Consider the following 15,201-nt stretch of genomic DNA (forward strand, 5'->3'; position numbering starts at 1 on the left):
GGGTGGTTCAGTCGGTTGGGCGTGTCTGCCTTTGGCTCAGGTCATGATACCAGGGTCCTGGGATAGAGTCATGCATCGGGCTTCTTGCTATGCTTCTCCCTCTCCCTCTGGCTGCTCCCCCCTGCTTGTACTCTTTCTCTCTCTGTGTGTCAGATAGATAAATAAAATCTTAAAAAAAAAAAAAAAGAAAGAAAGAACCTAACACAGTTAACAGCAGAGACATGGCTTAAATGATTAAATGTCAGTGAGATCTAAATACTGGGCAAATTAATATTCCATTTAAATTAAGTACTAAATTTTTTCTTGGTTCATGAATTTTCAGAAGTGGCCCTAAGAATCTGTAATGCATTAAAAAATTTGCTTCATTTTGGATCAGCTTTTTAAAATGGTTCCTTTGTGCACCGAAGTGCCTTGTTCTCTTGCTCACCCAGGTGTTTCATGCTTTTTTGTACTTTCCATCCTTACTCTCAAACAGATTTGCAGGGAAGACTCATGCCTTGATTTTTAAAATTAAAGCCATGCTGCCACAAAAGGAGAATTTATCCCGTTATACAGTGTCACCGAATCCCAAAGTTTAAGGGTGGAAAAGAGCTTGGAGATAGCACCTTTCATCGCACAGACAGGGAAATTGAGGCCAAAGGAGATTAAGTAAGAAGTCCAGACTCATACAGCCATTAATGGTCAAGCCAGGACAAGAATCCAGACTTCCACTTGGAGCCGAAAGTTCCAAGCGGGCGGGACAAGGCTTGAGTCCGAGGTAGGGAGCAAGAGTCAGGAAAGGTGCTTCTTCATTTTCAGAGACCAGGGAATCCGCTAACCTCGGAACCGCTTAATGTTCTGCGCAAGACCAAGGCCAAGACCCCCGCACCCAGGTGTCCTCCACCACCCTCAGAGCCACCGCTCCTACTCTCGCGATGCTGTCAATCCGTCGCCCTTCCAGCTCCTACTAAGCCCCGCCCCTCCACCGCACCCTATGTCGTCATTTCCTGTGGGTCTGCAGGCAAAGGGAGAAGATGGCGGCGCTGGGAGAACCTGTGCGGCTGGAGAGGGGTGAGTGCGGCCCAGGCCGAGACCCAGACCGAGGTGGGCGGAGGGGGTGAAGGAGTGCCGTATTGCCGGAGGGGAGGAGGGGCGACCCAGGCTCCGAGACCGGATCCAGGCTGTCCCTCGCGCCGAAGTCGATGCGCCTGGCCCCTCGGAGGGCGCCTGTGGTCCCTTCACTGATACTCAGACCCCTGCTCTGTTCACATGGACTGTGCCCGGGCACAGCACAGTTAAACACCACCTGTCCGCGTTCGCAGACACGCGCCGCATACGCGCTCCTTTAGTGCGCACAGCAGACGCGTTGTCCGGAGACGTGTCAACCCCAGAAGCAAACATCACACGCCCAGTTCGGACCGACTGCACTCACTGCCCTTATTTATGCACGCACAAATCCGGTGTCCCCGCCTTCACTCACAGATCGCGGACATCCCGGACACACAGCGCATTTACCACAGAATCCTTATTTACGCACGAACTCCATCACATTTTCAGCACAACCTCACTTGTGTTTGTTTTGGGCGATTTCCTGGCCTTGGTGCCCCTCCCACGTACAGAGAAGGTGCTTTAAAAATTATCCTGCTGATTTGGTCTTGGGAAGAAGGTTACATAACTAGTTGGAATAGTGGTAGGTTGTAAAATATTGAACGTATAGTCTTATTCCCTCTTTACAAACCTTGAAACTGTTAACTGTGGCTGGTTGCTTGCCTTTTAGAGCAGACTGTCAAGGAGAGTCAGATCTGTTCTGCTGAGTAATTAGATACGGAAGAGCCAGTGAAAACATATGGCTATGTTCCTGTCAGGGTCCTCAGCATTCCACAGTTTCCTTCCCCAAACCTTTATTTCATGCATGCTTTTGACACACCAGTATTAGAAGTTATTGGTGAGTCAAAAACAAACTGAACATTTTGAGTACTAGTAGTAAACGAAATATAGAGTGGCTGTTGTAAATATCTTCCAAATATTAACATTTGCCTGTCAGCCTGAATATTAACTTCTGCCCCAAGAAGAAATATATTTTTGGAATTACTGTATTTAGAGAAACCTCTTTCCTCATACCTTCACACAAATGCTCACTTAACATTATTTATTCCTTATGGTGTTCACTATTTGTAAGTCTCTTTATAAATGATATTATTTTCCACCTGCCCACCAGACCATTAATTAAAGCATCATTTTTGACAGAGGAGTAGCTACTCTGGGAAGACTTACTAAGTTAGGCCTAAGACTGTGACATATTCCTCCTGAGCACAATGGCACTGTGCTTTGTAGATGAGAACAAATCTGTTCTTTGTTAACAGGAGTAGGTGTTTTTCTTTGAAAACCAGTTGTAGGATTCTAACATGTTGGCAGTCTTTTGTATTTTTAAGTGCAGCACAAAGTGTGAAACTTTACCTCTGGCATTTAGTTTTGGTAGTCATGGCTTTGTTTTTTTGCTTTTTCAGAGTTCTTTTCAGTTCTATAATAGAATGCTCAGCGCTTAGTAGGATGAATTACTAGTGGTTGCCATTTAGCAGGATAAGAAAGATTACCTCAGCTGTTTCTTCTTTAGAATTCGGTTTAACAAACTATTAACAAACACTCCCAACAGTCCTACAATATAAAATTGTGCATATGATCAAGATCCTGAGTGTCTTCTAAATAATCAAAACATGATTCAGTGGAATACATTTGAGCACGTATTAGGTACAGTTTAGGTGCAGTAAAGAGTTGTTTCAATTTTTTGTTAAATTTGAAATATTTATGTAGTTTACATATCATAACTTTGTAAATTAAAATAATCCATGAACCAACAGTCCCCATTCACCAGTCATCCTAGTGACGGGTTATCAGAATGGGGAAAGTCTGATTCCATTGCATTTGATTAACATCAGTTTAAGCTTTTATTAACCTGAAATTGAAAAATCTACTTCTTTTTTCACTACATTTATTCCTTGTTTTGCAGTTGCATACACAAAGAAGGCCATATTAATTCTATAAAGAAAAAGTTCCAGACTTCTGGGTATAAAACAAAGTTTAGAGCCTTTTCCTTTTAAAAGGAGGCAAAGAATAATACAGTAATAGGTACTCTAGCCCCCTGGGGTACAAAAACAGTTAAGAAAAAAAAAATAGAGGCAGTTACTAACAGTGTTTTAAACGTGACTCTGAGTGTTTTTTTTTTAATATAAAGATTTTATTTATTTATTTGAGAGGGGGGAGCACAGGGCAGGGGCAAGTGTTGCAGGGGGTGGGACAAAGAGAAAGGGAGAAGCAGACTCCCCACTGAGTGCGGAGCCTGACTCAAGGCTCATCCCAGGACCCAGAGAACATGACCTGAGCCTAAAAGGAGAATCAGACTCCCCACTGAGTGTGGAGCCTGACTCAAGGCTCATCCCAGGACCCAGAGAACATGACCTGAGCCTAAGGGAGATGCTTAACCGACTGAGCCACCCAGGCTCCCCAGCCTGACTCTGAATCTTATAAAATTTCTTAATTGATAAAACACTCTCACACTTCCCAATGAGAATTTCCTAACATGGTTAATATATTTGTGTAAATGTGTACAGCCCTTTAATATTTCTTATGATTAATTAATGTTCAGGTAACATAACATTTATGCTCACTACATGCCAGACATGCATTTTTTGGTTTAGTTGTCAAGTAATTCTTATAAGGAAGGTACTGTTACTTCCATTTTACAGCAGAGACACTGGGGCACAGACGTTAAGTAACTTGCCCGAGATCACACAGCTAATATTGAGGCCAGATTGACAAAACTTTTTATTTTTCTATTTTGTAAACATATGTATTTGATTGAGGTTGTCTTAATTAAAAGACTGTGTTAATGATTATGAGCTGAAAGCAGGCCACAGTTAATTTATTCCTTTATACCATTGTTTTAACTGTGTCCCTGCCACTAACTGTATCTGTTATTGAATGGTTCATATCCACATATAAATTGTGGTTTTCTTTGGGAAATGAACAGGAATTTCACTAGCACACAGTCTTTGCACTACTCTGTGCTTTGATTACTAATAATGATAGATAAATTTTTATTGACTAACTAGTTCCAGAAAGAACTGTCAGTGTTTTGAAGCAATAAAGTGTTCATGTGTCTCTCACATTTGAACCTGTCCTTTCCTGTGACATTTAGTATTTTATTTTCAGTTTTCCTCCATCTTTCAAAGATACTATTTTCCAGATCTTGTATGTGTGCAACATTAGGTTCTTAATTACATAAAAATTTAGCATTCTCAGATTTTGCATTCCCTCCCTCTTATGTGTATTCACATCCCCTCCCCACCAAACACACAAGCTCACACTCTTACACTTTTTTCTCCATATTTTACATTTTTCTGGTTAATCCTTGAGGATTGAATCCTGTTACAGGCATTTAAAGAATCTTTAGAGAAAATTATTTATCAGTGTATGTTTGTTTAACTCTAGATATTTGTAGAGCAATTGAGTTGTTGGAAAAACTGCAAAGGAGTGGAGAGGTACCACCACAGAAACTTCAGGCTTTACAAAGAGTCCTTCAAAGTGAATTCTGTAATGCTGTAAGAGAGGTAAGTAAATGGGATTAAATTTACCAAAAGCTTGAGTTAATTAGGTGTAAGATAATACTCTGAAATCTGGGTTCAGAAGTTTTTAAGAAAACAAACTTTAGTAATATTAGAACCTATCCATCTCATTTTTTGAAAAGAATTTTTTATTGAAGTGTAATTTACATACAATGTTATATGAATTTCAGGTTCTGTTCATTACTCAGTGTTCACCACAATAAGTGTAGTCCGCATCTGTCACCAGACATGTTATTACAGTACTAAGATTATATTCCCTATACTATACTTTTCATGTCCATATTCATTTTATAACTGGAATTTTGTACCTCTTCATTTTTTGGAATTTTTAATAGAAAAACATTTTACCGAGATGGCATAACTGCCTAAAACTTGAACACACTCATTAACCTGACTTAGAACTCAAACATGGTATATTCTGAGATTTTAAATCATGATGATAACTTTGGGTTTTACAGGTATATGAACATGTCTACGAGACTGTGGACATCAGTAGCAGTCCTGAAGTGAGAGCTAATGCAACTGCAAAGGTAATTGTTTTGATTTTTATTTAGTAAAAGTGAGAGAATTCATCATAAACGAGAGGTTTAAAATAGGTAATTATTAGATATTTGATAGGCTTATTTTGAAAACTAACATAGAGTATCTTTCAAGCCACACTAAACTGTCTCAAATACAGAGACAAGACATTTTTTTTATTGGCTTTACAAGAAATACTTTATCATACCGTTTAGATAATGCATTAAAAATACACTTGCACAAAAATAGTAATACACATGTAATACATAGTTGTTATATATAATATACATATTATATCACTAATTACATAAATTTTCATCAAAACTCTGAGGTATATATTATTCTGATTTTATTGGTGAGGAAACATTAGATTAGGTTATTTTTCTTAAACCACACAAACAGCAAATGGTAGAACTGGGTATTCCCCCATGTTGCTCTTTGCTTTTCTCCTTTACCTTAACTCTGCAAATGCGGGTAAATGTTGTTAGTAGGTTACCTCTCCAGAGCTGCATATGGCAGGTTTTATGTGCTTTTCTGTGCCAGTGATTTCCTCCGATATTTCCAGCATTGACCTCAATGTCTGTCATGTTTTGTTAAAATAAATTAATATCAGCATTAGGTGACTTATACTAGACTTAGCCATTAGCAGATAATTTTGCCTTGTTAGGTACTGGTCCATAAAAGGAAATATTGGATGCTCTGTTGAATATAAACATTTAAACATGTGGGTATAGTTTGGAAGTGTGTAAAAAAATGTCTCTGTATTTGAGACAGTTTAGTGTGGCTTGAAAGATACTCTGTTAGTTTTCAAAATAAACCTATCAAATATCTACCATTTGCTGTAAAAGTATAGAAACTTGGCTTGAAATTCCTTAATTTTATGACCTTCATGGCTTACTGAATTTCTGGGCCTTAGTTCTATTATCTGTAAAACAGGGCTTCTTTCAGACCTTGGAACCTAGTGGTATTCAACAAATCTTGATTTCCTTCTTCTTCCCATTTTTGCTCATGGGACGCTGGTCTGTCATGAAAATGGTACCAGATTATTTCATTACCTTTAAAAGCAGAACAAAATCAGGGTGCCTGAGTGGCTCAGTCGTTAGGTGTCTGCCTTCAGCTTAGGTCATGATCCCAGAGTCCTGGGATCGAGCCCTGCATCAGGCTCCCTGCTCCGCGGGAGGCCTGCTTCTCCCTCTCCCAGTCTCCCTGCTTGTGTTCCCTCTCTCGCTGTATCTGTCAAATAAATAAATAAAATCTTTAAAAAAAAATAAAAGCAGAATGAAACCAAAAATCTCAACTTTGCGTTAGAATTAGTGTAGATTAGTCTAAATTTGAAAGTTTTAAAGAAGATGTGACTCTGTTTCATCTTCTGTGGGATTTTAGTATTAACTGGGTTGTTAACTAAAGCAACAAAAAAATTTCATGGTCATATGTATCCGTCTTTTTCTCAATATTGAATTATTTCTTTAATTAGCTATTTAGTATATAGTACAGAGATAGTACAGCAGCCCAGATGACTGCATAAGAACACTTAATCTCCTTACAGGTTATTATGTAGGTAGGTTGTGTCTTGTACAAAAGCTCCTAAAGGAGCCAGGCTATTCAGCCCAAAGCTTAGGGCTGCTGGTATGCTGGGGGAGGAGTTTTCTCTTTAATGTGCACCAGTGCTCATCTGCCAGGCAAGCCTGCTTGCCTGTTGCTGCACAGAAGTTCTGGACACTGGGTGGCCTGAGTGACCTAACCAATCTTAATACCTCCTACATGGACCGAGGGTATGCTTTCCAGTCATCATCTCTAAAACCCCATGCACTCACTTTTACCTTCTCCTAACTGCCAGTGAATGTGTGAGCATGCAGACATCAAAAGTAAAGTAGTTTTAAAAAAGAGACAAAAAGGGGCACCTGAGTGGCTCAGTCGATTGAGCGTCTGCCTTCGGCTCAGGTCATGATCCCGGGATCCTGGGATGGCCCTGCATCGGGTTCCCTGCTCAGCAGGGAGCCTGCTTCTCCCTCTCCCACTCCCCCTGCTCTCTCTATCTCCCTGTCAAATAAATAAATAAAATCTTTAAAAAATTAAAAAATTAAAAAGAGACAAAAGAACTGAAACAATAAAGATCACATTTTTAAATATGTAAAATTTTCTTTGAGGCTACTGTGGCTGCATTTGCTGCCAGCGAAGGACATTCTCATCCTCGAGTTGTTGAGCTACCAAAAACAGAAGAAGGCCTTGGATTCAATATTATGGGAGGCAAAGAACAAAATTCTCCAATCTATATATCTCGAATAATTCCAGGTGGAATTGCTGATAGACATGGGGGCCTCAAGCGAGGAGATCAACTCCTTTCTGTTAATGGAGTGGTATGGATGAATTTTATTTCTATTTGTAGTAATGTATTGTAACCACTTGGGGGTGTATTTGAGTTATAGAAACAAGATGGGCGGGGTGGGGAGGGGGGTACCAAAAAAGCTCTGTAGTTTAGAAATCACTTGGGGAGGGTATGTGCTACGATGAGCGCTGTGAATTGTGTAAGACTGATGACCTGTACCCCTGAAATAAATAATACATTATGTGTTAATAAAAATAAATTATTAAAAAAAATAAAGAAATCCCTTGGGGGAATCCTGGGCAGTACTCTTTAGGACAGTGATACTTTTTAAGGCATTAAGTGTGTTTTGCTTCTTTTCCATTGTAAATTAGCAATGCTTAGTGTGATTGTTATGAAGTAATTAAGCTCTTCAGTAGTTAAGGAAGTACCTTAAATTAGAAGTCTGCCCTCATTTTAGTCTTACAGAATAGCAGTTGCTTAATTTACTTCTGACTTAGTGAAATAATAGGGCAAATTGATTGGTATTCGGAGTAATTATTTGGAACTTAAAAATCAGTTCCTGGACTATAAACAGAATATAATTTAGCAGAGAATTTCACACTGATTAAAATGACAAAGCCAGATTATCTCATAGGTTTGTAGTGTTGTGATGATAAAACATTAAAACTTTTTTACTTATATGTATTTTAAACATTTTTGTATTTTGAGTTATCTAACAAAACCTGAATATTAATTGTGTGTGTGTTCATGTCTATTTTTTTTCCTAGAGCGTTGAAGGAGAACATCATGAAAAAGCTGTAGAACTGCTGAAAGCAGCTCAGGGAAAGGTTAAATTAGTAGTACGATATACACCCAAGGTCCTAGAAGAAATGGAGTCACGCTTTGAAAAAATGAGATCAGCGAAACGCAGGCAACAGACCTAATGCAATTCAAAACTTTATATTCCATTTTGCTTTTAGCTAGGAAAGTTTTACTTGTGACCTACTGATGGCCGCAATGCCAATGATTGTAAAAAAGAAACAGAAACTTCCCGTGAAATCCTCCTTGCCATTTTATAAACACCTATTTTAACATTGTTTATGGTTCCAGAGATGCATACACTTTTTTCTGACAAGAAAAAGTGAAAGGTGATGAGGGCAATTCTGTCCTGCTGTTTTTACAGGCCTTTTTCAAATGCAGATTTTGTCATAAAGTTGTTATAGATTTTTAAAAATGCTTTTTTAATATTAAAATGTACTTTTACATTTTTAATCTTTTTTTAGAAAAAAAGTTTTCTTCATTTGGCTGCTTATTTAAAAATAACAGTTCTCCAATTCTTTTTTTGCTTACTCTATTTTTTTTAACCTGTAAAATTTCTTTACGGTTTCCAAGAAATTAAACGTAACAGTCTCAGCTACAGCAGTTCATTACACTATCAGTGTTAACACCACTGCTGCATTTTGTACTTTGAACACATGCATAATATATATAATCAGTGGTAAATCATAATGCAGCAGAGTGGAAGTTTTTTACTTTTATTTAAACATAATGTATAATGAATATTCATTTATACTGATTTATAAAAGTTTTTAAACACTGAAACAATCAATGCTAAAATATATATTCTTTCATAATATTTGAGCAGTGAGGCAAGAGGATGTAATTTGGTTGTTGGCATTACTGATTATATCTATTTATGTTCAATATAGCATAAATTACAAATGCAAAAACAGGTTCAGGTTTCACCTTTTGCAAATTTTTTTTAATGCTGTTCATTTTTATTTAAATATATTTCTTATATTTTGGTTTTTCCATTCCTAGAGATGAGCCACTTAGTTTGTGCTGGTAAATAGTAGAAGCAAAGACAAAAAAGTAATACTTTTAACCTCACTAGCCTCAAGAGTTACACACTCTTAACTAGCTCAACTTAAAATAATTGATTTTAAATAGGAAGAAGATAGAAGTATATACTTAAGATACATAGAAATTATGAGGTGATATATTCATAAGAATCTGCAGACTCTTAAGTCAAAATGAGTAGGAACTCATTCATACTGAGATGATTGAATTTAGAGATTTGATCTTTGATTCAAATGATGGGAATTCTGAGAGATACTTTCATTTGTCCACTGGATGTCACTCTTTTACTGAAAGGCAGCTAGTAGTGTAGGACTATGACTGAGGTCTTTTTCAAGATGGAAATTGAGAGTCGAAGTTCATTTTCAGTCACAACTTATAGGAAAATTTGTACGGATTTTAAGAATTTTAAGTAACACATGCTAAAAAGAAGATAATGGGTTGAAATGTATAAGGAATTTATCCTAATTACTGACCCTGTGTAAAAAGTGGGCATTTTGTAACATTCCTTCAGGAAGAATAGAAATGTATACCTTTTTCTGCATGTTTGTGAGCACTGTGAGTCTTACAAGATTATTCCAGTTTTCAGTGATTTTCAGAATAAAAGTCAATCAGCATTGTTACTTATCATTTAGGTATTGAACACTGGATTGCATGGTTGAATGTGTCTTTAGTCCACTATAAAACGTGCTTGTATTGATAGGATCATGTTGTTAAATTGTGTATTTTCAAAATTAATTGATGTTTTTAAAATGTTGAGACCAAAGTAGTGTAGAAGAATTATGGACTTATTTTAATTTAATTGTAAAATTATTAGAGGTATTTGTTGTAGAGCTTTACATATTAAAGAAAGATCTTGGTGCATATAAAAACAGTAATATTATTATGCTTGTATTGCATTACAGGGTAAGTAAATCCTGAAAAATCTTATTTTAGTATAGCTACAGCTGTAGTAGCTTTTAAGGGCGTGTCAGCATTTCATTATAAATTATAGCTTCCTGGTTCAGTATCTCAGCTGTTTCAGAACTTTCAGCCAAGTTCAATCTTTTTTGGTGTTGAAACTTAGTAAGTTGAGTAAGCTATTTTTTTTTTCTTCTACAGTAATCCACAATCTGTTCGTTGTGTGGGTTGGCACTTATTTATAATTCTTAAAATAAAGATAGCTTAAAGGAGCCAAATACAGTAGTTTTGCTTGCTACTGTTGAGCATGAGTAGCAGTAGTTTGTTTTTGTTAATGGAGTTTTCACAGTGTATCCCAGAATTTTAAATCTTGACCACAGAAAAATACAGTCATTCAGTGGCAAAGATGTACAGTAGTGGTCTAGTATAGTGAGGGAATGAAGGGAATTGTCATCTTATAAATAAATGTATGATTCATGAATGTAAGCACATTATAAGTAAATAAGTTTTTTATTTGTAAATTATAAACTACCCAATTTCCATCTATTTTCTTGGTATTTCAAAATGGGTGGATTCAGTGATTCTCAGCCTTCGCTGCACATTAGAACACCCTGCAGAGCTTTAAGAAATAGTACTACAGGAGTCCCATTCCATACCAAGTAAGTTCAGAATCTCCGAGGGTGGGGCCAGATACTTGTTTTTTTAAAGTTTCCAGGTGGTTCTAAAGGACATCTAGGGTAGAGAACCACTTGTTTTCCCCTTTATAAAATGCTCTAATTACACTGGACTCTGGAAGTACCAGAATAGAATAACTCAAATTACAGCTACTGTTAAGTAGCTGCAAATACAATAATTGATTATCTTCCTTAGTAATTTCTTTAGGAATAAAAGATATTTGGCATTCCTTATTTGGGAAGTAATTACAGTTTATCTTTTATCTTTTTTTTTTTTAATCTGCCAGTAGTTTAAATGTAAAATTTTAATGTCTGTCATCCTTCTGCCCCCTTTGCCTTTAAAACTTAACAAAAATAAATGTTTATTTGTTGAGAAAGCATGTTTAAAAGCTGCAGATGAGACATACTGTCATTGATAATTATGTGCTGTCTTCATATGGCCACTTTATCCAATAGTATACTAGATTATAATGACCTGGTTTGGGATTTGATAATTCAGATGTGTTTTAAAAAATCATTGTCTTCCTCTTCTAAATTTTTTAGTTATTTTGCTCAAGTACTTAAGTAGTTTGGCGCAAGTACTTTGTTTACAATTTAAATGGATATTATAGCATTTAATAGAAGAAATGGCTATGGCTTCTCTGAAAAGAACATCAGCATGACTTGGTGTAGACTTAAAAGAATACATGTTGTGAATATTTTATAATGTGGAATGATCACTGAAATATCCAGGACTCTGGTAATTGTATTTCCTGAATAAATGTATGTTTATGAATTTTCTAACTTACATTTTGTTGTCTCTTCTAACAATCTGGTTTTATACTTTCTATTGTCCAGAATTCCAATAGTGTTTCTTCAACAGTTGTTGTAGTTCTGTAATGGTTAAATAGTGGAGAAAACCAAATTGCTTGCTCATTAATTTTCAAGAACTTCCAAACTAATTTGTATTTGGACATAGTTTTTAAAAATACCAACAAACAGTATGCTTCTACTTTAAATTCTTTAGTTGGAGGCAAAGAAATAAACCCCAAATGGATTTAACACTTTTTCAAGGGATGACTTAATTTACCAAGTTAATTCTGATTCTAAGGTTTATTTAAAATAAATTTGTATTATGTTCTTGTTATTTGGATTTGAAAAAAAAATTGGTATAACTACACAATAAATGTGTTTCTGAAAGCTCTGTATAACATAACTTTTAAATAAGGTGAAAAGCGTAATGTATGGTGGTTACTGGAGTGAACCTTTGAATTCCTATATTTTGTTTTGTCTTTCATAAAATATAACTACAGAAAAAATTCTCTTGTGTTATTTTGAGAGAGGCAGTATGGCATGTGATTGACGGCACAGCATCTGCGGGCTGACTGCCCTGGTGTGAATCCTAGACCCACCATTACTGTGTAATCTTACATACGTTACTTCTCTGTGCCTTAGTTCCCTCATCTGTCATTTGTAATAAGAATGCCTGTAACTGGTCATTATCTGTAAAGCCCTTGGAAAGGTGCCTGGCATAGTGAGTGCTATTTGTGTTTGCTGTTATTTGCATGTACAAGCTTCAGGGACATGTGGCCACATAATTAAAATTAGCAGGTTCTTACTTTTGATGCCGAGGAGATAGCCTTTAAATTATGCTTGAAGTGCACCTGCGTGGCTCAGTCAGTTGGGCATCTGCCTTCCACTCAGGTCATGATCCTGGCATCCTGGGATCCAGTCCACATCAGGCTCCTTGCTCAGCGGGGAGCCTGCTTCTCCCTCTGACCCTTCCCCCGCTCTTGTGCTTTCTCTCTTAAAATCTTAAAAAAGATAATAAATAAAAATTAAGCTTGAAAACTTCATAAGGAATAAGATTCATAAGGAATTTTCAGATTTCTGTCTACTCGGATCAAAGAAGCTAATGGAATTCTAAAATTAGTGGGGTTTTGGGGGTGGAGGATTGAGGCCACATTCAGAATGAAAATCATACTAAGTTCAAGTAAGGGATTTGTTCAATCAGAAAAGCAATTTTTAGGAAGGATATGACCTAGCTCTAGAGATAATGGGTTGCTGGAATGGGTGTCAGACAAATAAAAGGCATAATTCAGCATTGTGAATTTTTAAAATGCATGAAGATGTATCAAGCCACGAGGAGTACAACAAAAAGTATTTATTGTTAGCATTCAGTTTCTTCAAAATATTAGTAAGCCGGAATACCCATTCTCTAAATCTTTCAGTTCTGGTTTTGTAATATTGACTATTGTTAATTACTCTCATTTTAACTAATGAAGTGGTGACCCAGTTTTTTGTACACTTATTTATTTGGTGGCAGATAACCTCCACCTGATGGAATTTTTAAGATTTACTTTATATGGTAAGTAAAAGGTAAATTCATACAGAACCCATTAGTAAATTTTATTCCTTCAATTTTAATTTTTTTTTTAAAAAAGAGCATGCTTTATATAACAAGATACGGGTGAGAGCTTTCCTAAGTCTCATGAACTGCAGAAGTATATTTTGGACTGTCAAGATTTGGTCCTATAAAAAGGCTTTTTTTTTTTTTTATGTTTTCTTTAGGGGAGGAAGTATGGAAGAAATCTCATTTGTTACACAATGTCCAGAATTGTTGTAACCAATGGGATAAAAAGAAAATTTAGCCATTAGTTCCTGATAAGTTCCCCTTATTCGGCCCTTATTTGGCAGTTATGGAAAGTAATTCTAATCGGGAAATGTGAATGCAGACACAGGGGGAACACCATGGGAGGATGAATGGGGTGATGCTTCTACAGGCCAAAGAACACCAAAAATTTGCCAGCCAACCACCAGAAGCCAGCAGAAAGGCATGAACAGATTTCTCCCTCACAGTCCTTAGAAGGAGAAAAACCTGCGGACACACCTTGATCTCGGACTTTAGTTTCCAGAACCATGAGAATAAATTTCTCTTACTTAAGCCACCCAGCTTGTTTTACTTCATTACAGCAACCCTAGAAAACTCATCTACAAGAGATCCATGTTTTGATGGCCTCAATTACCAAAAATAGGTACAGAAGCAAAATTAAATAGGACTTGCCCCATGTGTGATAAAAAGGTGTCAGTAGAAGTGGTTTTGACTAGGAGAATGAGATTCCTCGCCTTCGGGAGTGGGGGAATGCTGGGTTCTTTGTCTTTGCTTGAAACGCTTCCTCTGCAGCTCTGTTGAGCTTGTACCTCCAAAGGGCCATCTGAAGCACCCCTCCGAACTTTGTTTTTCCTTCCTTTAAGGCTGCCAGTTGTTGCCTGGCTGCATCTTTCTCAATTCAAAGACTTTGTAGGAGTTGGCAACAGTAGATTTAGCACTGAGGAGAAACTTTGTATAGTTGCCCTTGTCCCAGTTGGAACGTGATGAGAGTTTGCCCTTGGCCAGGGGGATTTCGCCCTGTAACGGTTTGTGCGGGCTCCTTAGCGTCCACATGCCTGATTGGAAGGCATGAATGCAGCCTGAACCAGTTGTGTTGCTCCGTCCTGAAAACTCTTCAGGGTACTTAGGATAGAGTCTGAACAACTTGCCGGGATTGAAAAGGTTCTGCATGCTCCATTCCCTACTCCCTCTCAAGCCTCCTCTCCTCCCCCTGCTCCACTGGCTCTACCCAACACCAAATGCCGCTTGCTGGAAGGTTCTCCCTCTGGTTGTCCCACTGGTTTCTCATTCAGGTGTAAACTGGAGCTACCACCTCTGTTAAGGCTTCTGTTCGCTCCGCCTAAATACACATTCCTCATCCTCTGTTAATGTGGCAATGCCTTGTTTATATTATGCACTTAATTCTGTTTTTCCCATTAGAACTTTAGTTCCATGACAGCAAGAAGGATCACCACTCTGTCATTTACATTGGTACCCCTATCACCTAGCATATGGTGCCTGAAACAGTATTGTGATTTGTTCTACCTCGTTGAATCGGCTTACTGCCCATAATTCCAGGTAGATCAAGAACTTATATTGGAACCATATTAAAACAGCAACAGTTTGTCAGCTGATGTTGATGTCAAAACAAAAAGTCCAGAAAGGACCATGATACTATAGGGATAACATCTGCGTCAATCTTTTATTACCTCACTCCACTGACGTGCTTGCGTCCTGTTCGTGGAAGACAACAAAGAAAGTTACTTTAACTCCCTCTATTGCCACTCTTCTCGTGTCTCCAAACGTGACAAGTCTTTACACTTGCTGTTGTACACTCCTTCACCCTCTGCTGATCTGTATTTGTCTATTTTGTAAGCCCGCTCCCTCCCCAAGATCATGAATGTCGAGGGCAGACAGGACTCCGTTTTGTTCGCTGTCGTATATCCAGAGCTGAGAACAGTACCTGGTAGACAGCAGGTGGTATTTGTTGAGAAC

At 37.5% G+C, this 15,201-nt stretch overlaps 1 protein-coding gene across 1 annotated transcript; it reads left to right on the forward strand.

Annotated features, from left to right (window-relative positions):
- Nucleotides 1–924: 924 nt before the first annotated feature.
- On the forward strand, nucleotides 925–11,643 carry LIN7C (lin-7 cell polarity scaffold C). The gene is made up of 5 exons (XM_006727282.3): nucleotides 925–1,050; nucleotides 4,468–4,586; nucleotides 5,060–5,131; nucleotides 7,268–7,477; nucleotides 8,214–11,643. Exons 1-5 carry the CDS (start codon nucleotides 1,014–1,016, stop codon nucleotides 8,367–8,369), a joined length of 594 nt encoding a protein of 197 aa, XP_006727345.1. The 5' UTR covers nucleotides 925–1,013; the 3' UTR covers nucleotides 8,370–11,643.
- Nucleotides 11,644–15,201: the final 3,558 nt, after the last annotated feature.

This window comes from Leptonychotes weddellii, chromosome 11 (assembly GCF_054177405.1).
Source record: "Leptonychotes weddellii isolate Sample4059 chromosome 11, ASM5417740v2, whole genome shotgun sequence".
NCBI lineage: Eukaryota > Metazoa > Chordata > Mammalia > Carnivora > Phocidae > Leptonychotes > Leptonychotes weddellii.